Source organism: Phaethon aethereus, assembly GCF_964289735.1.
Source record: "Phaethon aethereus genome assembly, chromosome: 8".
NCBI classification, from domain to species: Eukaryota; Metazoa; Chordata; class Aves; order Phaethontiformes; family Phaethontidae; genus Phaethon; species Phaethon aethereus.
The window spans coordinates 11,400,819-11,424,822 of record NC_138584.1 but is presented as its reverse complement, the minus strand read 5'-3'; the positions used below and the strand labels follow the sequence as shown (position 1 = coordinate 11,424,822).

Below are 24,004 nucleotides of genomic sequence, written 5' to 3'. Positions count from 1 at the left end.
TGATGTTGAAGATGGTATGTTGACTGGCATTTTTGAAAACAGAAGCTTTGGTGAAGCTTCCACACAACCTAATTTGGAAGTAGAATGACGGGCATAAAGTTACGTCTGCACAGACAAATGGAAGTGTGAATTCCTCATGTACCAGTACACAGTGCTATCTTGCATGATGAATATAGTAATGATGAAGAAGTAATGTTAGAGGCTGAACTGGATTGACTTGGTATCAAAGCAATGCAGACAGAACAGCACCAAATAATTTACACTGCTGCCTGTTCTCACCATTCTGGTGCTTAAACTGGCACGTGTAAGGTTTGTATGGCCATTGCTATATATGTTATACTGCAGGCTGTTCTTTAGTATACCATTTGCTAACTGAAGTGCGTAAATCTAAAATCAGATACTCAAAACCTCTGCTCTGCTGCCATCTAACTTTGTGCTTAAAGTCCTCACAGCTCCACCTTCCACCAGCCCTTTGGGTGCCAAACTGCGTCTAGGCATGGCCAGGACTACCCAAGTAGTAACTTACTACTACGGTAAGTAACTGTGTGTCCGGCTCTTAGATTTATGGACTATGTAGCTTTCATGTATCCAAGGCAGCAAAAATGCCAAAGGATTTCTTCAGCAGGCCGGTGGAGTGGAGCCACTGAGGTATGGGAAACCCAGGGTCAAATCTCTGTGGTCTAAAGAGGGCATGAAATAAAAAAGGCTATAGCCTGGCAATTGGGGTCTCTTTCTGAAAGTGAGAAATAACAAGTTTCTTCAGGTAAATCTGGGACATCTTGCGGATATCTTCTGCTCATGCGTATTGGGTAGAAAGAGGGGGATGTTTGGCTTGGTTTGGAGAGAAAGGATTTGCTTGGTGCTGAACTCTAGGAGGGAACTACTATCCCAAGCAGAAAAGTGCATGTAAGTCCCTTGGACAGGCAACATTCATGTCGTACCTCTCTCCTTAGCATTTCTCAAAGCTACCTCTTACAGTTACCACCCAGTTTGCTGCTGGCCTTCCCTGCTCCCTGCACTGCAGAGGTGAGGGCTGCGCGGATGAGGCTGCAGGCTCTGCGAGAGGACAGGGCAGTACGGAGCGCTAGCAGCAAAGGGAAAGAAGTAAAAAAGACGATAGTATTAGTAAGATGGTCATGACTTAAATGGGACTGCAGAAAGATGCAGCAATACTGTGTATTTTTTCTAAATCCTTTTCTTTATACAGTTGAGAGTGACTTAAAAGTCCAAATCCCTTTGATGCCAGTGAGAACAAGTTAGGCCAGTGCTGAATGTTTATGAAAATTCCACTTTTAAACAATATATCCTAGTAAAGTACTTGGAGTTCAGCAGTATTTAGATACTCAGCTATCGAATATTTTCTCAATTGATAAACTGAGAGGTAAGAGAGATGGAAGTGACTAATTCTGCAGGTTTTTTTCTCACATGAAGGTCTCATTTAACACAGTGAGATATTGTTCAAGGCAGAACGAAAGACAAACCTTTTTTACGACGTGAAACTATACTCTGGGCTAAATAAATGCTGAGGCTGAAGGCCAGAAATGCAGGGAGCACTTGTGCTTTTTTATTTTGCAAATCATTTATCATGGTAATGAATGATTCTTGAAGCTAAATCTCTGATTTCACTGGGCTCAGACAGAAACTTTCTGGTGGAGTCAGGTGTTGGCCTCTGGTATTGACTCCTCTCTATGCTTACAAAACAGAACCTAACATTTAATGGTGGAATCAGGTTCCTTCCTCCTTCTAAAATTAAATTGTGTCTGATTTCTAGGATGTGACAGTAGGGTCATATGGCATGTGGAAACGTTGTATGGAACTGTGCCATCCTTTTTCAATGCTTCAGCAAGCTTGAAACAGTCTCCAGAGTACAGGACTAGAGTGATTTTACCTGCGGACGGCAGTTACCGACTGTCGCTGCATGCCATTCCTTTCAGCCAGAACAGGGATTGTGCAAGTAAGCAATAAAGCCCCTGCCGTGGCTGTACGTGTACCCGTATAATCAAGAAATGTTCTAGCAGACTAAGGTAGTTCAAGTTAGTGAAAGACTGATTTTGTATTTAAGTTAGTAAATTAGATCACTGTGTGTTTGAGGCGCAAAGGCAAAGGAGGCAGTGGGTGCCTAGGTGCAGCAAAGGGATCGTCCCGCTCCTCCCTGCCCCGCTCCGTGCCGCCCCGGCCAGCGCGGCTCTGGCCAGCGCGGCTGGCTGCCGCTGCTGGCGGCTGCTCCCCACCACCCCTCCTCAGTTACAAGCTGCCCCGAAGGCCAGGGCAGTGGCCGCGGCGCCCTGCCCTGGATGTTGAAGTCCTGACCGGGCTGAGAGCCGGTGAGCTGGCCCTAGTGTAGGGCTATGGGGGTGGACGAGCCTTGTGCTCAGGATGCATTCAGCACAGTATAGAGCAAGCAAGTTAATTTACTGTCACAACCATAATTACTCTTCTACTGTTTCCTGAAATATATATTTCAGTGGCAACTGAAGGTGGTTATTCAACTCATTTTGAGCCTTTCATATAATTACTGCTTTCATTAAAAACATTTAAAGCAGTATTTGTGTTATGTTTCTAAGCAAATGAACACAGAAAAACATTTTGAAGAGGCACCTACATACCAAAATTGAGAAGGACCCAGCACAAACAAAACCAGCAGATATGCTTGTATCAGGTTTGGATATATTAATTAAAATTGTGATGACTTATACAACGTAAGATGCTTGTCATTTTAACATGATACACAATAATAGAAGATAATGAATTAAGTTGCCGGTGGACCTTTCCCCTAGGATGATGTTTTTGTGCTTGCTAATTAGCTACAATATGCAAATAGTAACACTCCAACTACTACATTTACTTTGCCTAACTTAGATTCAGAAAAACTAGTACACCAAAACTGGAAAAATTCCATGCCCTGCAACTGATCATATATAAATTTGTTTATAGTAGTTATATTTATGTTATAAAACACATAATAATAAAAGTATTGTTAAGTTTCATGCAGATAGCTATTTTAATCAGTACCATTCAATTTTCCACTCTAGTAATGGTGACTATTGGGTTTTTCAAATTACTAGTATGACAATGTTAAAGTAATGCGCAGAACATAGCTAACCTAGAATGCAAGAGAATCCAGTTCTTTACCAAAGTGTTGCAATGCACTTTGTGTTTTTTATATACAGATGAGATGGAATCACTGCTGAGTTTGAATATCCATAAACTTCATCAGAAGACAAACCACTGGAAATTTTTTGTGAAAGTTTAAGTAATATCACAAGGGCTGTGCTAACTCAGACTGTTTGTTCAGGAGATTTTTAACCATGTGGAGCTTTTAACCATGTGAGTTCATCTCCCTTATTACCCTCTTATCTTACACAAATTTCTACTCAACTATTTTAAATCCTTTCCCATCAATGGAAGACTGGATGTGCTCGCTTTGAATCCCATCAATATCACTGCTCCAATAGGCGGTTGGGACAGACTTGATGTGGTGCTTTATTCTCTGAGCTGGGTCTCTGAACAACCTCTCTCTCATGTTCGGCAAGCTTAAAATCAAATATGGGACTTTACATGAACTTATATGGTGAAATGAGTTCACTAGTATGGGACTTGTATGGAGGACTAGCAGCCTTGAAGAAATGCTGCCAGTTTTAGCATAATTTAGCATCATTATGGGAGCAATGTATACAGAATACAAAAATATGTTTCCTATGAATACAACAGAGCTAGTATGTGGGAAATGGGACAGTACTGGTGTGCAAGGATTCACGTTGAGTGCCCTCTCCGTGACTTTTACTGGAATTGGCATTTTAGACTTAAAATCATAGTGCTGCGATGGTTTCATGGCAACATAGCAAAGGAAATGCAAATTGGGATGTTTGTTCACAGATATGTCTATAGCTACTTTGAAGGATCAAAATGCTTAATGAATATTTGGACAAAGCTAAATTGGGCACTTCATGATTATAACTGAATTTTAATGTGTTTTACCTAGTTTAACTGAGAACGTCTAGTTCAGCCCCAAAAAGCAGCTAGCATAATACCCTCATAAGGCATGAGGCACTTTTAACAACTAGCAGAACCTTGTTTTCTTTTCCTTTAGGCAGAAGGCACTAGTGAGGAACTGTGCAAGCCTGGATACAAGAGAACAAATACTACACTGAACAGCAAAATAATGATTGCTTGACCTCGTTTGTATCCACCTTGAATCAAGTTCTGTGTGTGTTTGCCTATGTAAGGACTTCTAGATTTGGCTCCCAAATGCCAAAACCTCTTTTCTGACAGCTACAACTATGAAGCTTCACTGATTACAATCATAAATCTAATGGGAAGAAAAAAAAAAAAGACTAATTTCCAAGAACATAAAAAGTAATAGCTTTCTATTAGATATTCATTAGCTTTCTATACCTATGACTAGTCTATGTATTTTTAGTAATTTCTTAAGATGAACAAAAAAGCCTGTTTCCTTATCTACTTTTTTGCCAGCTCCTTTCTCATGTCCTTCGGAGACACTCCTCCCTCTAACACTTGTAACTTTTTGTACAACAGTGATACTTCTGCAAGGGTGATCTTTCCTTGTGATACAGCCATCTGTAGCCCACAGCTTGAAAGTTCAGCTGTCTCTTGAGAACCTTTTCAGCCGCAAGGTGATCTTTCCTTGAACTTGCAAGTCCGTTCCCTAGACAAACAGATTCTCCAAAGGCCTAAGCAAATACAGCTACACCGGGATAGTAGAAGCCTTCTTTGCAAGTGGGTGAGTCTAGCTGCAACAGAAAATTCCCCAGGCCACACATCACCACCTTTAAATAAGGCACAGCTTGAAAGATCTACATAGTATCCCATCTAGGGAGACGTTCAAGCCACAAAATTCTGATCTAGATTGATGTTAAATTTTGTTTTGCTTCAAAACACAACACTGTCAATATCTTGGTTATCTCTGGTGCTATGCTTTAGAATACAAATCCAGGTGGAAAGATGTATTTGTGTGATGACTTTAAATCAGTAGTTTCAACAACCTCAAAAAAATCTGAGGTTTAGGCACGTTTTTGGACAGCCTCTTTAATCTTAGAGGCTTTGACCAAACTCAGCAGAGGGAAGATTTGGCAACAATGAGCAGAGGGTTGGTATGAACAAAATGAGCAGCTTGTGTCTGGGCAGCCGAGGCTACAACTCGTGTGTGTGTTGACTGCTGCATGAAAATGCATGAACAACGATATTCTGTACAGAGCTTTAGTACCTACCCTGTGTGTGCTGGACCTGGGAAGCTGGCAGTGTATTGCTGGTGTAGGAGATACAAAAGGAAAGTGCTCAAGTTGGAGGAATTAAAGTCCTATGATTAGGAATGGCCTGTTAAAATTACATGCCACATGGCAAGCCTGTGAACCTTGGCGTGTGGAGAGCATATTGGCAATGATTTACAATTAACCACCACATTGCAAATCACTCCTTAGCTGTTTTCTATTATGAAATTTGGAGAGTTGTAAAATGCATTTGTGCTACTTTATTTCCTTTTGAAATGGTAATTGCTACTGCTGAGGGGCAGTACTTAGTGCAGAAAATGAAGTGTACAGCGTAGAGAGGAACTTGTTCCTGAGGAACTGCTGAGGAATTGTAATGATCTGAAAAAAGTCTTTTGTGAAAGACATACACACAAAGGAGCTTCATTTATGAAACTCCAACCAAAACCAAATAAATAACAAAATAAAATAAAACACAGTGCTTTTTTGTGCAACGGCCAGTGCTTACTACTTTGTTGCTGACTGCACTTTTTCCCCATGAAAGTGGGAACGGTGGATTGACATTGGGTAAAACTCGTAAGCCAGTGGCTTGAGGGAAATGCAGATGTATGGAAATGTGATAGGAATGCCCTAAGGTAATGGGTTTGGATCCAATGTGTTTGAAAATTATCGAGCGTGCTTCTAAATACTAGCCCATTTTAGACACCTGGTATAGAACTGACAGTGCTATGGCCCTGGGGAGCTGGATGAAGTTTGGCTTTTGTGTCTGAGGAGCAGAGGCTGTGCAGCCTAAGTGGAGAAAGCATGTATGTTCTAATGAAGTGGTGGTAAGTTCCCCCCTTACAGCTTCCCCCTTGATTGCGATTGTAAAAAGGACTATGTTTATGAGTAGCTTTTATGGAGCGATATATTCAGGAAAGCAAGGAGTGAGGCTTCTGAGGTCTTAAATTTGCTAACTTGTGACAATAATCATGATCTCTCAGGTAATAAAGTATGCTATCTAGCTCAGGTCCTCAGTTTAAAGTTAATATCTTTGAAAGCCGGATGATTGACTGTAATTTTGCTCATAGTGTTTTGCTGGTAGCAGTAAATAAAAACATCTACAGCACTTTTCATCAGAAGTGTCAGAGTACTTTCCATGCCTTAATCAATTAATCTTTATGAGATGGTGGCATGGTTATTTCCCTTTCTCTACTGGAGGAACTGAAGGGATCAGAGCAGCAACCAGAAAGTATGCAGCATTTAGTGCAATAGCAAAGACTCAAAATGCCTGGGTCTAGAAGTGTGACTTTCCAGAATCATTTTACAGTAAATACAGAGGAGACAGACACAGTCATAACTGTCCTTTCATAAACAAGTTTGGGCTGGTGTTGTGTCTTAGAATGACAACAGACTGAGTTGATGCTGCCAAGATGGTCCATCTTGACACTTAGGGAAAGAAGCAGTTGTATTGGATCAGCTTGGTTAAACAAGTAACTCATAGCTGAGCTACAATGCAAAAAGGCGGCGTACAGCAGCTGAAGCCAGGAATGGCTCAGAACAAGTGATTTAGAAGCAATGTCCACGTACATAGGGGTGACGTTAAAAAGAGCCAGTGTTCAGCTAGAGTTGAGACTTGCAAGGGATGTCAAATTGCTAGTTAGGGGATGAACAAGGAAAATGTGGGACTGCTGCTGGATTCATCTGGTGGTTTAGTGGCAGCAAACACAGACCAGGAGGAGGTACTCAGTGCTGCCTTTGCCTCAGTCTTTACTAACAAGGTCTCCCAGGCTCTGTGCTTTGCAGCAGGGCTCAAGGAGAAGGAGAGTGACCAGCATCAGGTATAAGGTGAAAAAAAGGAGATTTAGACCAGAACTAAGGAAAAACTTTCTCCCCATGAGGATGATCAGGCGGTAGCGCTGGCTGCACAGGGAGGTTGTGTAGTTTCCACCTTTGGGTGTTTTCAAAGCCCAACTGGACAAAGCCCTGAGAAACCTGGTTTGAGCAAGGGGTTGGACTAGAGACTCCTTAAAATCCCTTCCAGCCTGGATTCTTCTGTGATTTTAAGATTTGTGGCTCTGGCAATTCAGATATTTTAAACCTTCTGCTTAGCTCACCCAGCTTTGTCCACCTAAATAAAAGAGGTTCTTCAATGAATGAGTATTTAAATAGATGATGTTTTAAAGTAAATGCTTTTGAATGACAAATTGTGTATGACTTACGTACTGGCATAGTAGTGGCATTTCTGCAATACCTCAGCTACCAGCGGTCTTCCTGTGAGCATGTGTGCCACGCACTGCCCAGCGAGAGCTGCTGCAGTCTGTGCATCTGTGCCTGCTCCTGTAAGCAATCTGGCTTTTAATCTAGGATGACAGTGACCAGAGCTGAATGAAATCAGGATAATACAGTGGCATTATGTGTAGATTTCAGCCTCATTCCGGTTTCAAAAACAGTAGCCAGAGACTGCATATTTACTTCAGGCCTGGTGTCTTCCTATTTCTCAAGGAGAATCTGTGATGCATACATGGGAGTATGTTCTCCAGCCATTAGCAAGCACGAAAGGGGAAGGAGTCCAACCGTAAGGAAAGGGACTGACAGTAGTGTTCTTGTTTGCTGTTCTCCTAATAAGTTCTCCTTGCGCTCCAAGCAGCCTAAGTGCGAAGAGGAATGTACAGACAATGGGAGACTCTGGGAGTGCTTGCACCAACTTCAAAAGGACAAACTTTGGCATAGGAAAGTGAAATTGGGTTGAAAGGAGGACGTATTAAACCTATTTGACAAACCTGGGGGAAAAAAGGGTGCAATCAGTCCAATTTAGCTATGTTTTAATTTAGTTGGAAACTATAATTCTGCCTGGAAATATACAACTTCCAAACCCAGCTAATTTGCAAGCAGTACATTTAATAAGCGTCCTGCTACCTGTTGTCCAACAGTGATGAAATTTTCTGCTTTGCTTTGAGATCATGTGCAGCTGGTTTGGTTTTTTTCAAGAAAAGATAAAAGTGGCTAATGAGGTAAGAATTATTACTGTGGAAAGATGGGGACAATGGCTAGAATTTAAGGGTATTTAGATGTTTCTAATGATTTCAGTGGGACTTAGGCACTCAGTACCTTTAAAAACTAGCTAATCACATAACAAGTGAGACACTAATTCAGCAGTTCTATCGGGAACAGAGAACTGCCAATATACTTACAGCTTTATAAACAAAGGAATAAGCAAGCACCCTGTGTCATAAATAAAATAATTGCCAGTACAATTGCCCATGTTTTGCAGATGATGAAATGGAAAGAGGATCATTTTCTCAACAGCACCAATATAAATCAAGAGTAATGCACCTAATTTTTGCTCCTATAATTACGGAGTACAACTTTATCTTGGATAGGTTAGTGACTTTCCACAAAAGTGCAGGAGTCAGTTCCATAGCTAGAATTTTAATTTTCCCACTTCTTTTCTTAGAGAAGTCGATCATTTCTCCCTTATACTGTATACCTTTTAATCATAAATGCAGTTATTTCTCCTTCTGATTCTTATAAACACTTGTTCTTAGTGTTAAGAAATGGTTACAGTTTTAAAATTATAACCAAAGCTGTAAGCAGATTCCACAATATGCAGACAAAAATGATGTATCTTAGAAAAGGGAGCTCTTTCCCATGTGTGTATAAATTGAAGCGGTTCAGTTTGCAGTTACTTAAATACCAATGGGCCATCATTTGTTTTCACTTTGAATCAGGAACATAATGTACAGGCACCTTTTGCTTCTCTTTGATACTGTGGTTTTTCTTCTGTTCAAACCAGATTAAGAATTTTAGGAATAAGGTTCTTATTTTACTGTCAAGTTCTCTGTGCTTTGGAAAGTATGAGGGAGACAAAACTTTCTGTTTCCTTTGGGTTTTCTCACAATTCTTCTCATATTTGCCTCATTATTGCTCTTGCATTTTGGGAGATCTATGCATCTGACACCTGAAGAAAATTGGAAAGCTGAGTAGAAACTGCAGGGTGCATACCCTGAGACAGCTCCTGAGACGGTACCTGTATTTATAGCCTATGGACTGAAAAATTTTCCTGAGATTAGATGTCTTAGCTGCCCAGTTTCTTACACATGTGCATACTTCTCTAAAGCCAAGATATTTCTGAGGTAGTAGCTGCAGGTTCTCCAGGTTTCTGACCCAGCAGTGATTCTTTTGAATAAACCACAATTCTGAAGGGAAAATAAGTTATAATTGCTTAGACCTAAAGTGTCAGGTTTAGAAGTGTTGTTGTTGCTGTCAGAAACCATTTTAGCCTCAAGGAAATACAACTTCTTGACAAACACTTCTCATCTGCTATTTTTCAATCACTGAAGTATAGAAATATATTTGAAAAGCAAAGCGCTTATGATTATATCTGCTTTTATAAGTTTAAGTGTAATCAGCAGACTAGGAACAGAGTGCACAAGTCATTTTATCTACATTATTTGTGGAGAATCTCTGAGAACACAGGAGTGCTTCTGACCTAGTTAACCTCCTGCTATTTTGAAAATTCTTATTAAAAAGCCATCAATACCTCTGTGAGCCCACATACTCACTTGTTGCCCAGTAACCAGAAGGATGGAGCCTTCTTTCCCATGTACCACTTGCCGGTAAATGTGATCTAGAATTAAGAGTTCACTCCAGCAGTTCTGAAGCAACTTCATTTGGTCATCAACCTGTAAAGCAAACACAAACGTTGATGGCATCACTCTGGGAGTAAGTCTTACATCACACTACAGTCAGTCCTTCTTCAAGCATCTGGTTAACGTCATGAGAACTGAAAGGCTATCAAAAATTATTCATCCACAAAATTGCTTTTTTTAGTTGAATAAATAGGGTACTACTGAAACCCTTACCCATAAAATGTATAGAATATTTACTACAGAATACATTCTAGGAAAGCAGAGCTATGACATTGTTATGCAAAGTAATAATAATAGTATATTTATGAAATGCTCATGGAAATGGGATATTATTTTTACCCAAAGCAAGAATAGCAGAAATAATGCTAATGTGAACTTTTCCATACTCCCCATCTTTGAATCTCAGCTTCTGGAAATAGTAAGGAATTTGCAGATTCAAGCGCATCATTGTTGCAACAAGCCCAAGTCAGAGATAGGTCCCTTGCAAAGGAAAAAGTGAAGAGAGAGGTAAATACTCCCTCTGAGTATGGTTGTGGTACTATGAAAAAAGAAGAAAACGTCATCATAAATAGAAGCTGAGCTGCTTCAGGTGTCACCAGTAGGGCAGGAAAGGGCCATGCATAAGGCAGTAGTGAGCAGTGAGAAATACCACTGACTGCATTTAGTGATAGAAGGCACATACTGGGCACTCAGCACAAGCAACCTACATTAAGATTTTGTGCAATGTTATTTGGGATGTACATATTACAGGACAACAAAGTGTATCACTAAACTGACTCCTGTTGCAACTGGATTGCATTCAGTTTTATTCACTTTAAAGACTGAAAAATAATTAAGATTTCCACAAATTAGTGTTAAGGCTGACTAAAATTCAGTCATGGTAAGCATCAGTATCCTCTGGACCTGTTCTTACTGAATTTACTGATTTCTTCCTAAAATCAAACAAAGTCTTTGACTTCAGACGTGTCTGAAAGAGTTAGGAGATGTGTACATTAGCCTTGCTACAACTAAATGTCTGGTGCGGATGTGGCAATAGCAGGTATATAGCTAAAAGGACTCTAAGAACTTGCATAGATAGCAATTGCTGAACAGGTTAAAAATGCTATAAATTAGGAGAAGTAAAAATGAAATTAGCGAAGAGAATATTTGAAGTGGAGAACATTTCTGAGACATGGAACTATTAAAACTGTTTTCCAGGTGTTCTAATTTCAATTGCTTTAGAACTAGATTTCATAATGCACAGGAAACTGCATTATAAGGAGAAATCTTGCATAAGCTGAATTAGATAATGCAATAGATGTTTTCAAATTTTATCAGCTATGACCTAATGGATTTTTGAACTTCATTCTTTCAAGCTTCTTTTCTGGTTGTGTGGTAGAGAAGAAAGTAACGTTTGTTACTAATAGATTTTTGTGGTGTCACCTGTGAAAGTTACCTAGTATTGTCTCCCTCTTTCCAGTCACTTGCCATATAGCTCAGACTTTAACATCTTAAAGATTGAAGTCTCTCTTTGCCTTCTTCATTAATCTCTCCTCTCTCTACTCACAGTTTTCTCCCAACTGTTCTTGTTCCAGTTTCTCCCCGTTAGGTATCTGTCTCAAATTATTCCATCTTGCTGGACTGTCCAAGCAAATGAAATCAGAAGAGAAAGGGAGTTCTTGCTTTTGCCTGCTCCATGACTTCAGCAGGTATCTGTGATGGAAAACTGCACAACTCATTCCTTCCGCTACTGCTTTAGCTAGAGGATGACACAATTTTCATTTGTTTTGTTTTAATTTTATTTTTATCCCACCTCTGCTTTTCTCTTTAAAAAAAAAAAAAGAAAGAAAAAGAAAACAACAAGGAAAACTATATCCAAATATCTGTACCAAAATAATATCTTAAGGTTGCAAAATCAAGCATGGCAGAATTAGTTAATGCTTATATTAAGATTGTCTGTCCTATTCCTATTTTATCTTCAATCTGTGTTTGTGTTATACCAGATTTCAATGCATAGACACAAAAGGGCTGAATTAGCATTGTGCAAACACGCTCAGTTCTGATATTTCAAATGTTTTGCATGCTTTGGCTTTCCAGTATTAAGACTAATCTTTTATAACTGTTGCTGTTCTGCCTACAGTCACAGTTTATGCATGTATGCTCGGATCACTCCTATAAGCTACATATCCATTGGCAATAGAGATGGAGGAAAAAAAGAGGTGTGGAGTCTGTAGAAGGATATATTACTAAGTCAAAGAAAAGCTAGTGCTATCACAAACGCAGCCTTGCTCCGTCCCTATGCTGTCTGTGCTCATGATAATTCATTTCTGTTCCGATCACAGAGCAAGGCTGATTCTGTATTAAAGATCTCTTCCTCTGCCCACAACATGTATTTAACTACAAAACCATTTCAGCCAAGTGACTCGTTAGCTCGAGAGCTGACAGTAAATTACCACACTGATACTCTCCCTACCAAAACTTCAGCCAAGTTTAAAATAAGGCATTATTTGAAGAAAATGTTTGAAATGTAGAGATCCTAGTAGTCTTGCTTTTTACGTGAAACTGTTTTGTCATAACTTTCTCCCCTGTACAATAAAAATCAAATAAATCATGCTAACATAATTTTATCCAAAATTAGCATTTCACACAAAGCTATCACAGCTTACATCTGAACAACCAAGCTGTGAGACAGTTTAAACATTCAGCATCCATGTCATAACAACTAATACCTGAATAAGAGGTCAAGCATTTGATTATATTATGAATGACATATTTCCAGCTAACCCATCTGTCTCAGCCACAGGCTTTTTAAAACAAACTACACTTTATGGGTCTGGGTTTCCAAAGGCCCCAACAGCAGCTAGTCTGCAATCAAAGCTTACCTCCCAAGCTTTATCATATCATTACCGAGACAGTGCTGTGAGAACAGTATGAGATGGCAAAATCACAAAAAAAAATGTTTTGCACACAGTCTGTTCCTGCTGTTCTACAAAACTTGTAAAACTAACAACAGTGAACATCTGCTAGTGGTTCACAAAATCTGCTCCTCTGTATTCACTGTAATTTAAGCAGTGAAAGTCTATAAAATGGATAGTATAAAAAGCACAATACACACCCAAAACACAGTATTGCTTTCAGAATACTATTAGATCCAGCTGCTTTTGTCATTTTAAGAAAGCTGGTGGGGCAGCAGAATGCTTCCCCGTTTGCACTAGGAAGAAACAGAGATGGCTTTAAGGAGGGTCGTGGATTACTGAAATGTAGGGCAAGTGATCAATTCCACCCTACTTCTGAGAGGCATGTAGATGAGGCAACACACATACTTTATCTCTGCTAAGGCATATGAAATAAAAAATAGAAAACAACATAGACCACATTGAACAAAAATGCTAACACATCACTTCTTATGTTAGACTGAGCTGGTAAAGTTTATGACGTGTGTAAGTTCAGCCAGAACACAAACACCTTTGTGCTTTCGTGGCACGTCAATAAATGAGTTGCAGAAGCATTTTATCTGGCAAAGTGAAAAAATCAGCCTTTCCCCAAAATATGTATGTGCCTTAAACTGATCCTGAAAGCAAAGAGGCTTAAGTTTTGGTGGCCGAAGTGGAAAGTGAATTCTGAAGAGGAAGGTCGTCTGGAGAAAAAACACCTTGTGGACTTCAGTCTTCTGACTCCAAAACCAAAGCGTGCTAGTCCGTCATTAACGGGGTAAGCAGGAGAAAAGATAAGATTCTGTCACTAAGATAACTTAGCTCCAGGCTGAGACTTCCCTATAATCAGCATCATTTTCAATCATGGTATACATTGAACTAGAAACAGGCTCATAAACTTGTACTACTGGCTAAGCTCTGAGATTTTTTGTTTTGTGGAGATCTTTAAGAGTATCGTCAATACTTTAACAACAACAAGAAAAAAGCGCCCTTTGTCCCAACTACTGTGAATTCTTATAAATAAAAATTGAACATCACGCAGCCAAAAACTGGCTGCTGTGAGAACACTCCCCAAATTTGCAGCTGCTCCCTGCCATAACAGAACATTGACACAAGGATAACGTAACCCATGACTTACCGAAGCAAGTTGTCAAACGAGATAGATACCCATTTGACAGCTATCTAGCCTCAAGCAAAAGCGTGAGTGAATACTGTGCCCAGATGGTTAAATTTAGGTCCTCTCTGGCCGGTGGCATTCAGATGAAGGCACACCAGTGGGGACAGCATAACTGGAAATTGTTGCTGAAGAAAAGGCTTTTGGGGAAAGATGTGGAGGAAGCTAAGGGAGGGGGTGTGACCCAAAAGAAACAGGACATCATTTCCAGCATGCGGGGTGGCATGAAAGAGTAATGAAGTTATGAGTATGAAAGGAGTAAAAAAAAATCATACTTGTAAAACTGCTGCTAAATGACAAGGGAACCAAAGAGGGTGCGTAGGAGGAGGCTTTAAAGCAGGAGAATGGGGAGGCAGTGCAGTGAGAGAAGACATAAGGGATGTTGGATGTCAGGTAAAACCTGGAAGGTGAGGATGGTGAGATTGGATGAGATACAGACTTAAAGGGTTTGTGCAACAGTAAGTGATGCTGCTGGGGCAGAGAAGGAGCAAGTACTTTGTGTTAGAGAAGCAGAAGGATGGTGGTTGTTGCCAGCGCAGGCAGGAGAAGTCCCAGAGGTGAAAGTGGGCATGTGCATTGTCTAGCCTCTCAAACAGCAGGGTTACAAAGGTGGAGCAAGGGATAGCTTTCTGATAGCATTAATACATGACAATAGGTAAACCCTATTACCTGCAACAAAATCCTATTTACCTATGCTTACAGTGAGGACAAGGAAGCATGTCAGAATTTGGAGTCATCCATAATCTCGTATCTCATGCTGTTTGCACTACTTGTAGCATATTACCCAAGTCATAACCTGGAAGACAAATGGTCATTGCCACATCCACCCAGCACCATCCCATTGTGCTGCCCACAAACTACCAAGCTAGCCAGAGTAACTCCTGCAAAACAATCTCCCAACATCTGGATGGGTGATAGGTAAATAGGGAGACATGGCGAATGAGACGCCGCGCAGGCAGTTTGCCCTGCAGTATCCACTGACAGCTGTTTTGTGTACGGGCGGAGGGCAGGATGCAATGCACTATATTCAGATAAGGTTTTAAGATTTTGTCCTTCAGGTGTTGACCTAGAAACATATCTGCAGTGACCTCATGGTAGAAATGTGCACAATATCAGTATTAATTGACAATATTTCAGTATTGTGACCTCTGTGAAAGAAACCTCGCTCTCTCCTTCTCCCCCACCCCAGAAGGGAATCACCACTTGCACAGCCTACCGGCCGCAGCACTTGGGAAGGGCTGGCTGCAGCCTGCGTGCTCCTCTTGTCCCAACCATTGGCCACCCCAGCTTTTCTCAGTAAAGCCCCAGAGCAGAACTGCTGTATGTCTGGGTCAGGAGTTCACGTGTCTTGGGATGGGAATGGATGAAGGTGGGTCGCAGTGCAATAGGAGAGTTAGTGCCCCAAGCGTGGGAGGGTCACTGTGCTCCCTACATTAGCTTGCTCTTCAATTTCACTACAAAATAGTGTTTCCCATTCAAAACTTAAAAAAAAATCACATTTGTGAAAACAGAGAGACAAAGAGGTGTGTCCCCTCCACCAAGTCCACTGACTTTTTTTCCTTGGGGGTTTAATAGAACCATGGAGCCTGGTGGAACTGTGACACTTCTGTGTGTCTGGTGTGAAAGATTCACACGGTATTGCTCATCTGCACAGTGAACTTCATACAGATAAATATCTAAATACAGGTTTGAACCGAGAATTCCCTAGTGGCATGCCTGAGTTCTTCCACTGCCAGCTGGAATTATAAGGTGACTTTAAATCACTTTTCTGATTTCTCTGCTAACGAGGATTAGAAAACAGTCACGCATGAGAATACATTTAGATACAACTATTAGTTTGCATAATTAATCTTAGCAATATAATGCAAGCCACATAAGGTATTTCCAGGAGTGGAGGAAATAGACTGTCAATTTGAAGTGTAAAGGTCTAATCCTGAGCACTGTGGTGACACAGCATCTCACGGTGGGACAAAAAGATGGTCTGGGGTTGGGGATGGGAGTGTCACTGCTCACTGCTAAACCCCAGACTCCCACTGAGCCGGGCCCTGAGCTTTTGGTCCAGGACTCAGCGGAAGTTTGTCAGGCTCACTGAGGCCTCTGTTGACACTGCAAGACACAATCACGCACTATCAACTGTAGTTAAAGTAAGGACTTATCTCAGAAATGCTGGTTACTCATCTGAAAAACTATTTGTGCTGATGTTATAGATGAGGAGGGCTAGTGTGACACAAGAGTAGTATTGTTATAGAGTGTATGCTTCCCACAGCACAGAATGTTAATCATTATAAACTTTAGTTTTCTCTGAAGAAGTACATTGAAATTGCCAAACAGTAAAATGAAGAATAATGTGTATGCTTTGCTGAAATGCACCTCAATCTTATCAAAACCACACTGTGTCTTTTTTTTAGGAAGGTGTTTCACAATATTTAGCATACTGTAACTAACAACTGCAGATTTGTTACGATTTTTGTTCTGAAAAGGTATTTGCAGCCTGACAGTTGATTAATTACCTGTTAAAAGTTTTGGGGTCATGTTTTTTTTGTGTTGCTCTAAGTTAAATATTTTCCTTCTAATTGTTGCTGCAGCTTCAGTTAAACAATGCACTCACCTTTTACCCAGTCTACACCTCCCTTTCTGAGAAGTTGGAGAATCCCGTTTCATCTCTTTTAATTTCCATCAACTTGAGCTATAGCTTTGGGCTTTTCTTTCTGCTACTAAAAATTTAAAAGGGTATCTAATGATTAAAAAAAAAAAAGAAGATTGAAATTTATGTGATAAAACCATGTTGGATTCAGCTGAATTGTTTTTACTTAAGCTTCTAAAAGGGAATGCCAATATAGAAATAACATGAAGCATTCATTTCATAGTGCCACTTTTAAATTCTACGGCCATTGAATAGCCATTTCCTAGTGAATATGAAGTGATTAAACATCTGTCGGAATTGTTCAGCCTGAAGCATACAGGTTCAAGGGATGGTTGAACTTTCTTTCAAATGTAGTTAGGAGATCACTCACAAGTCATTGCAGACATATAGCTCGAGTTGTTACTCCATTTTCTTATGCTATAGTGAAGCAAATTGCCCCAGATCAAAGTTTTATAAGACAAGTGCACTTCAGAGGCTAATTTTGACTCCTGAATGCATGCATGGTTTCCAAATGGTTACACAGGTAGAGAAGGATTTGGACTCTCCAGATGGGTTGCTGCTAACAGTGGGAAACCTCCTATGCAAGGTTGCTGTCAAAAAGCAGCACATAACAGCCAATGCGGTTTTAAAAGTAAATGCACATAACTTTCAGAATCAGTGAATGCCCTAATAAAATGTGATTACTACCTATAACCTCAGTAATAAAATGCTACAAAGTTCAAGAAAAATTGATTTAATATTAACTATGATTGTTTCAGCTCTTTACTAGAAACCTGTGCGCTATATAAAATTTCTTGGTAAAGGCAGTGATCTTTACAAGCCGACGGTGGGTTACACAGCTGTCCTGTTCCGTCTAGCTCTAGCGTGAAGCGAGTATAAAATCTGTCCAAGTTTGGAAGCATTTTACATTTTCTTGTGATTTAGAAATGAAAGGAAATTTAGAAATACTTCAGTGTGTGCTTTTTCCTGCTCCTTTACAGCATGTGAAGAGGCTGTTATAAAGCTGCAGTTATACTTGGTGTGTGCCTCTGTGTGTCTGTATACCTCTTCCTTCAATAACTTCTGAATCCGTCAGTCGGTGACACCTATTTCAATAGGGTGTTCATCTACCCAAGATACTAAGTTTCTATATGCCTTGTGTGAATCGGTATCCAGATGGAGGAAAGTAACTGCTGGGCACCATGCCGAAAGAAAGGCTAATATGCTCACCCTTTACTCAACAGCAGAGAACTGAGAGAAAGGAAGAGAGAAGAATTAAAACGCTTTGTTAACTCTGTGCTCATGGGACCATTAGTGTTTGGAATATCAAGCCACTTCTCAGTTTTTGAAACGGCATAGATAAGGAATTTATATCACAAAGCAACATTATACCTTTGAAAATCCACGCACTTTTACCCTTCCAAAAGGTGAAGCAGTGAGTATGTGGTGCCCATGCTCTGGATGGCGTGTGGTGTTTCCTGCTTAGCAAATGCACGTGGGGAGAGCAATGGCTTTGCAACAGCTTCTCCCCTTGCACGCCCCTGGACAACTATGTGAGATCACTGTGAAAGAGGGGATCAAAGCAGCAGTGACCAGACATTTCCCAGTTTCAGTGCTAATCTTCCACTGAGTCAAAATACTTGCATCAAAAGCAGCCTTGTGCATCAGTTCACACTCATCCACTTTTCTTGCAGGAATATAACACAAGGTGCGTGAGTCTAGGGGCCTCAGATGGCTGAAAGGCGTGTGGGCAAGCAGCTGGTGGTGATCCTACTAAAGAATAAGACCTCTGTTCTTTTATGGATCTTTGGACTCCATTTAGAGAGTATTCCTCTCTAATAAGGAGAAGGTAAACAACAAATCTCAGCTCTTCAAACATCAGATGAAAGCGCTGATACATTAAACTTTGTGTGTGTCTGTATATATATTACACAGTGCATCAAATGCAACATATCACACTCCTATTTCTTCTCCTTTGACTCACATTTATCTCTGTGCAAACTGCGTGAAAATGACTTAGTATTTTGCAGTCAGCATTATTTCTGATGAATTATAAATGTGTTTTTCTTAGGTTCTTTTTTTGGGTGGGTTTTTTTTTTTAACTGAAAATAAGAAAAGGATTTCTTTTTAGTCCCAATTGAAAATTTTGCTTACAACGCAGTGTTTCTTCCCTGCCAAAGTGAATGCAAAGATAAGGAAAGAGGGAAATTAATTCTTCTTCTCAGCATCTGTTTCACAGGGTGAAGAAGGAGGTACCTTCTTCAGGACTGGACCCATAGAACTGATCTTCAAATTCCTGCTCCTGTGAGTATCTCTACTGGTGTTAGTACAGCATAAGTTGATGCATAGTTGGGTCTAGAATTTTTAAAAAATTCAGATAATCCTATGTAGTTTGTGTAGCAATTTTGGTACTAAAGCTGTTTTGTTCCCTTGAATTACTCTGGAAACACATCTGGTTTTTTTCTCATGTCAACAAACTAACAGCAAAAATGTGCTGAGCCACATTCTTAACTCTTAACTTGCATGAACATAAGTCCTTTGACTTCCACATAAACAAAAACAGAATTACACCCACTCGATTCATCCTTAGCCTTGCAGGTCTGATCTGCTTTTTAGGAGGCACAATGATGTCCTCCAGGGAATCAGCAGACAAGACTGAGTCTAGTAAATTTTATGGTACTGTTGATGAGTTTATTCTCAACATATTGAATCAGCAGTTTCATGCCACTGTACAGCAGCCTTCGATTAAAGTCTCTGTGGTCTTCTCCAAGTCACACATATTTTAGTATTATCTGCAAGGTTTTCTAATATGTAATGTTCCTTTCCTGTTTGGTGATTTATTGGATAAATTATGATTTAATTTTTCTCACAGCTACCCCATTTTTGCAGCTGACACTTATTCTAAGAGTCTGTAGGTAAACTTTACCTCCTACATTAGCTCTCATTTGTAAAATTTCTTAGAAAACAGCAACATCAAATTTTGACAGAGATCAGGACAACACATAGGGGTGGTTTGTTAATATTAAAGGCAAAGTCCTAGTAAGAACTCAATTTATTTTCCACAAAATAAATATTCTATTAAAACCTCAATCAACTAAGTATAATATGGAAAATATTTTTAACTTGTGACACAAGAGACTTGCTAATTTCAGAAAGACTCTTTAATATGGTAACAGGCAGGCAGAGTAATCTCTCAGCACACTTAGAGTCCTGTTCTTTCAAGTGCTGCATGCCCTAGAACACTCTTTTTTGCATGCATTAACACAAGAGTTACTTAAATTTGCTCTTGTTTAAATTGCATGATGTGGTTACTCTTCTGTTTAACAGGGTATGTGTTTATTTCCAGTATAGCTATTCAAGGGCACGTGGAGCATGGGAAAAGGGCAAGCCATAAGAGAAGTATAACCTTACTCTTAACAGCCAACACCTACAAAGGTTGGTTTGTGTACACAGTGTGGGACTGTATTCACAGTTCTACCGATGGGAATATGCAAATAATCCTCTGATGTCAAGACTAAAAAGGAGGTACTTTAACATTACAACAGTGTAAATGAGAGAAGAATAATTTTCCAAGTATGTAGTAGTGATACTCAGGGTTGGACACTGATAAACCACACAAAGAATCTAATATATTGAATGTTCCATACCATTCCTAGTTATCATCAAATCAGCAGTTTTGTATTTTAAATGTTCTTTATCTTTTGATTGCACAGCATTGCAATCTTTTTCAGGAATCAAAATTTTTTTTTATATTTTACTTTTCATAGTCCTCTTAATACTTTTGACAAACATCCAACTATGTAAGGGCAGTTACTTCCTTCTACCGATAGTTGAATCACTGAAACATATGGATCTGAAGACTCAAGACTGGGAGCTATAGTGTGCTAAAAAGGACAGAAAGTCACCTGTAATACACTTTGGCAATAGAGACTGGTGGTGGTGTAAAACACTGCACTCACCATACAAATGTATTCCGCTGTGTTTTCCTCTGTTTTGTAATAGAACAGCCAAAAAAAGCCACAGCAAAAGCAGTAAGAAGTCATGAGAAACAGTATCCTCAGTCAAGATGTGAAAGGAGATGGTATACCAATGAAGAAAAAATACAGAAAGGTTGCCTTGTGTCCCAAGGGCTGCAGCAGTAACAGTAAGTCACTGGGGCAGAGATTAAATGAGAAAGAAGATCTTTCACACTCCCAACGATAAGGGAGAAAGTGTGAAAGAAAATTCAGCATTATGAATAGGCGTTGTCACGTATTAAACCAGTATCCATCTGACTTGATAGAAAACGTTGCTTAAAAACACCACCAAAGGAAGCTGAAGCCATACAAGGAGGTTGCGGAGAAATAGCGAGAACCAGTGATCACAGAATCACTAGGTTGGAAAGGACCTTCAAGATCATCAAGTCCAACCATTAATCCAGCACCACCATGTTCCCTAAACTATGTCCTGAAGTGCCACATCCACACGTTTTTTGAACACTTCCAGAGATGACGACTCCACCACCTCCCTGGGCAGCCTGATCCAATGTGCTACTGTACAAGGGAATGATCCAAAAAACTTAGTACTTCTCTTTACATCTTAAAAGCCTTGCAGGAGGCTCTCAGCATGCGGCTGCTACCTTCTAGCTAAATCCTTTCAACTATGAACATCATCTTCAAAAAATTATCTCCTTTTCCGACAAAGTAGAGTGTAAAAGAGCAGACAGAGCCATGCTCTTAAAAATCACAGGAAGTGTTGATTGAATGAATGTTTAAGGAATAGGCAAGTGTGTATTGAAATGTTTTTTCCATTTATCCTTTCATTTGGCTTTGTTTCATTTATTCCCACTTCCCATTTCCTGCATTCTAATTTGGAAATCTCTGAAGTATCATTAAAATAAGGTTATCACAATCTGCCCAGGTCCCATACTGACATTTGCACTGCAGTTAGGATTAATATTCATGTCTATAAATATCCCTGAAGAAACTGTTTTTGTTTGGGCTGCTTGTTGGTGAGAGAAACTTTTGCAGTAGAAAACACACAATAAGCAGGAACCTTACAGGTAAAAATGACTGTGGACTGTGACACAGCTCAGCCAGTCTCTGACTTTCTCTGCTGCCACAGCTGGACACAAGCATCAAAATTTTGGGTCTCTAAATTGGGTTCCTACCTGTCCATATGAAACAGAAGATTATCTGTGAGTTTAGGGAAAAGGGAGAATGTCCGTACGTTTAATTTATTAGTTTTTTTCTTAGCTAATTTCTGAATGACAACAGGGGCGATGAACAACAAGATCAGGTTGCTCTGATTACTTCCTGTTCACCCTGGAGTTCGCCATACACCACAACTGTGGGAACTAAGTTTTAATCAGACTGGCAGAAACTCGGTCAATGGGCAAGAGCTTGTAATAAAATGGCAACGTTTTCTTCAAAAGATCATTTTTTGCATAGCTTGCGTTCAAGGGTCTGGCAATCTACTACTAATCTAGGTCTAAGTACCAGTTACTTTGGTTTGTAATTCAGTTTAACATGAGTTTTATTTTTGAAGATTTACCATGACTAAAATATTACTTTGATACCCAAATGTAAGAAGATTTATTGATTAATCCCAGATTTATCCCAGACTTATTAAAGGAGAGTGCATTGTGACTCTGCCTCTAAGTTTTTCTGAAGCGTATTAGAAATTTTGTTAATATGGCTACGTAAGTCTATACCAGGGCAATTTTCCTGGTACATACAATAGCCTGAATGATTTAGAAGTATAAATGAATGCAAGATTATACAAATATTCAGCATTGTTTCACTGACAGGTAATGGATTGAATTCTTTCTTTGGCACTCTTCTTTTTTTTAACTAATCTGCCTGAGGGTTGGTTTCTTTTAGAATACAAGGTCTTTAGGGAAGGAACTACCTATTACTATGTTTTTACGCAGTACCTGTTTATGTCATCGTAAATTTAATAGAAGAAAAGGGCTGCCTGACTGCATGGAGCATATATGGACACTTCTCTGTAAAAAAAATCGTCTATCTTTCAATTTAAACCACCAGCCCCCAAAATAAACCCAGAATGTCTAGTTAAATAATACAACAAGATATTATTAGTGAAAAGCACCATCTCCTTACATAAATATAAGCATTAGCTTAATACCACCATGAAAATATTTTGCTCAATATTTTTTGTATTGTGAGATAACCGTATCACCTGACATCCTATGTAACACCATCCTAACACCACTATTTCAGGCAGAAATACAAAAATGCCTGGTCTTCAACAGAAGACTTCAAGGAGCCGGTCCTTAATTGTATTGCTTTGTATCGGTGAAGGCTCTGATAATGCACACATTTTTTAAGTACAACCTAACATAAAGCCAACTTCTAAATTCACCTTCTGGCGACAGCTCCTTTAATATTTCCTCCTGCATGAGCACACACGGCACCAAAATCCAATCTACTGTATCAAATATATGCATTTTGCAAATATATGACTATTTGATAAATGGAGTTGAATCTGGGTTTTTTAGGTTACTTTTAACAACTGAGGAATGTGCATAGTTTATTTTTTAGCTCACATGTTGCATGCAAATGGCCTCTTTCTACAGTGCAATGTGCATATGAAGTTCCCTGAGTTGTCTGAACTACATTCACTGTGAGTACTTATCCAGAGTATGCAATTAAAATGTAATTCATTTCTAGATATCATCAATATTCTGTCATTGCATAAGGGGAATGGACTAGATGACCCATGAAGTCTATTCCTACCCTCATATCTATTACGATTACCTTATATTAGTAAAATTGCTTTTTAAGGTCACTTATATGTGGTGGTTCCCTTTACGCAAATATTTGGTACATTTGGCCATTTGTGTGTGCTTCTTCATGCTCTGTTTAGAATGGGTTCAGTTCAGGTAGAGCATCAAATGAAGCAAAACCCTGATATTTTGTTGTAAATAATTCATAAAACAATGTTATGACCCTTATTCCCTGTGAGGCATCCACATAATGAGCCACCCAAATGAAGCAGGGAAAACATCCACTTCCCCTGCCATGGGTGTGCCCCTGACGGACTCCTCAGGGTCAGAAACCCATCAATCTCTTTTCACACATGAGCTAATCAATTCAAAGAGGGAAGTGCCAATGAGCTATTAGATCAATATGGTGAAGTATGGAGATTGATCTTATCCCAGAGTGACTACATTAACAGACTCGTCAGTGTGACCTCTGCCCTGCGGCGCACATTATACAGGATTGCAAGTCTGATATCTGAATGAAGACCTCAGGTCATTGCTTTCAATAATCTGCTTTGCTGAGAGAATTAAAAGTAAATCTGTAAAGGGGTGACTAATGAAAATATGAAGTGCTTTCTTCTCCTCTAGTCTTGGAACGTTTGCAGAAATCATGCCAGCTTTTCACAGCAACCAGCAACGTCAACTGTCTCGCACAGAAACCTGCTCAGCCGTGCCT

General features: G+C 39.7%; 1 protein-coding gene across 2 annotated transcripts in view; it reads right to left on the bottom strand.

Moving 5' to 3' along the window:
* NR5A2 (nuclear receptor subfamily 5 group A member 2) overlaps positions 1-24,004 on the bottom strand; it is a gene marked incomplete at its 5' end in the record, with an annotated part of 93,079 nt that overhangs the window by 29,763 nt on the left and 39,312 nt on the right. For both annotated transcript variants that reach the window (XM_082003113.1, XM_082003114.1), the window contains one exon: positions 9,770-9,889. In XM_082003113.1, the coding sequence (XP_081859239.1) occupies positions 9,770-9,889 (120 nt within the window). The remainder of the gene's footprint in view (positions 1-9,769; positions 9,890-24,004) is intronic.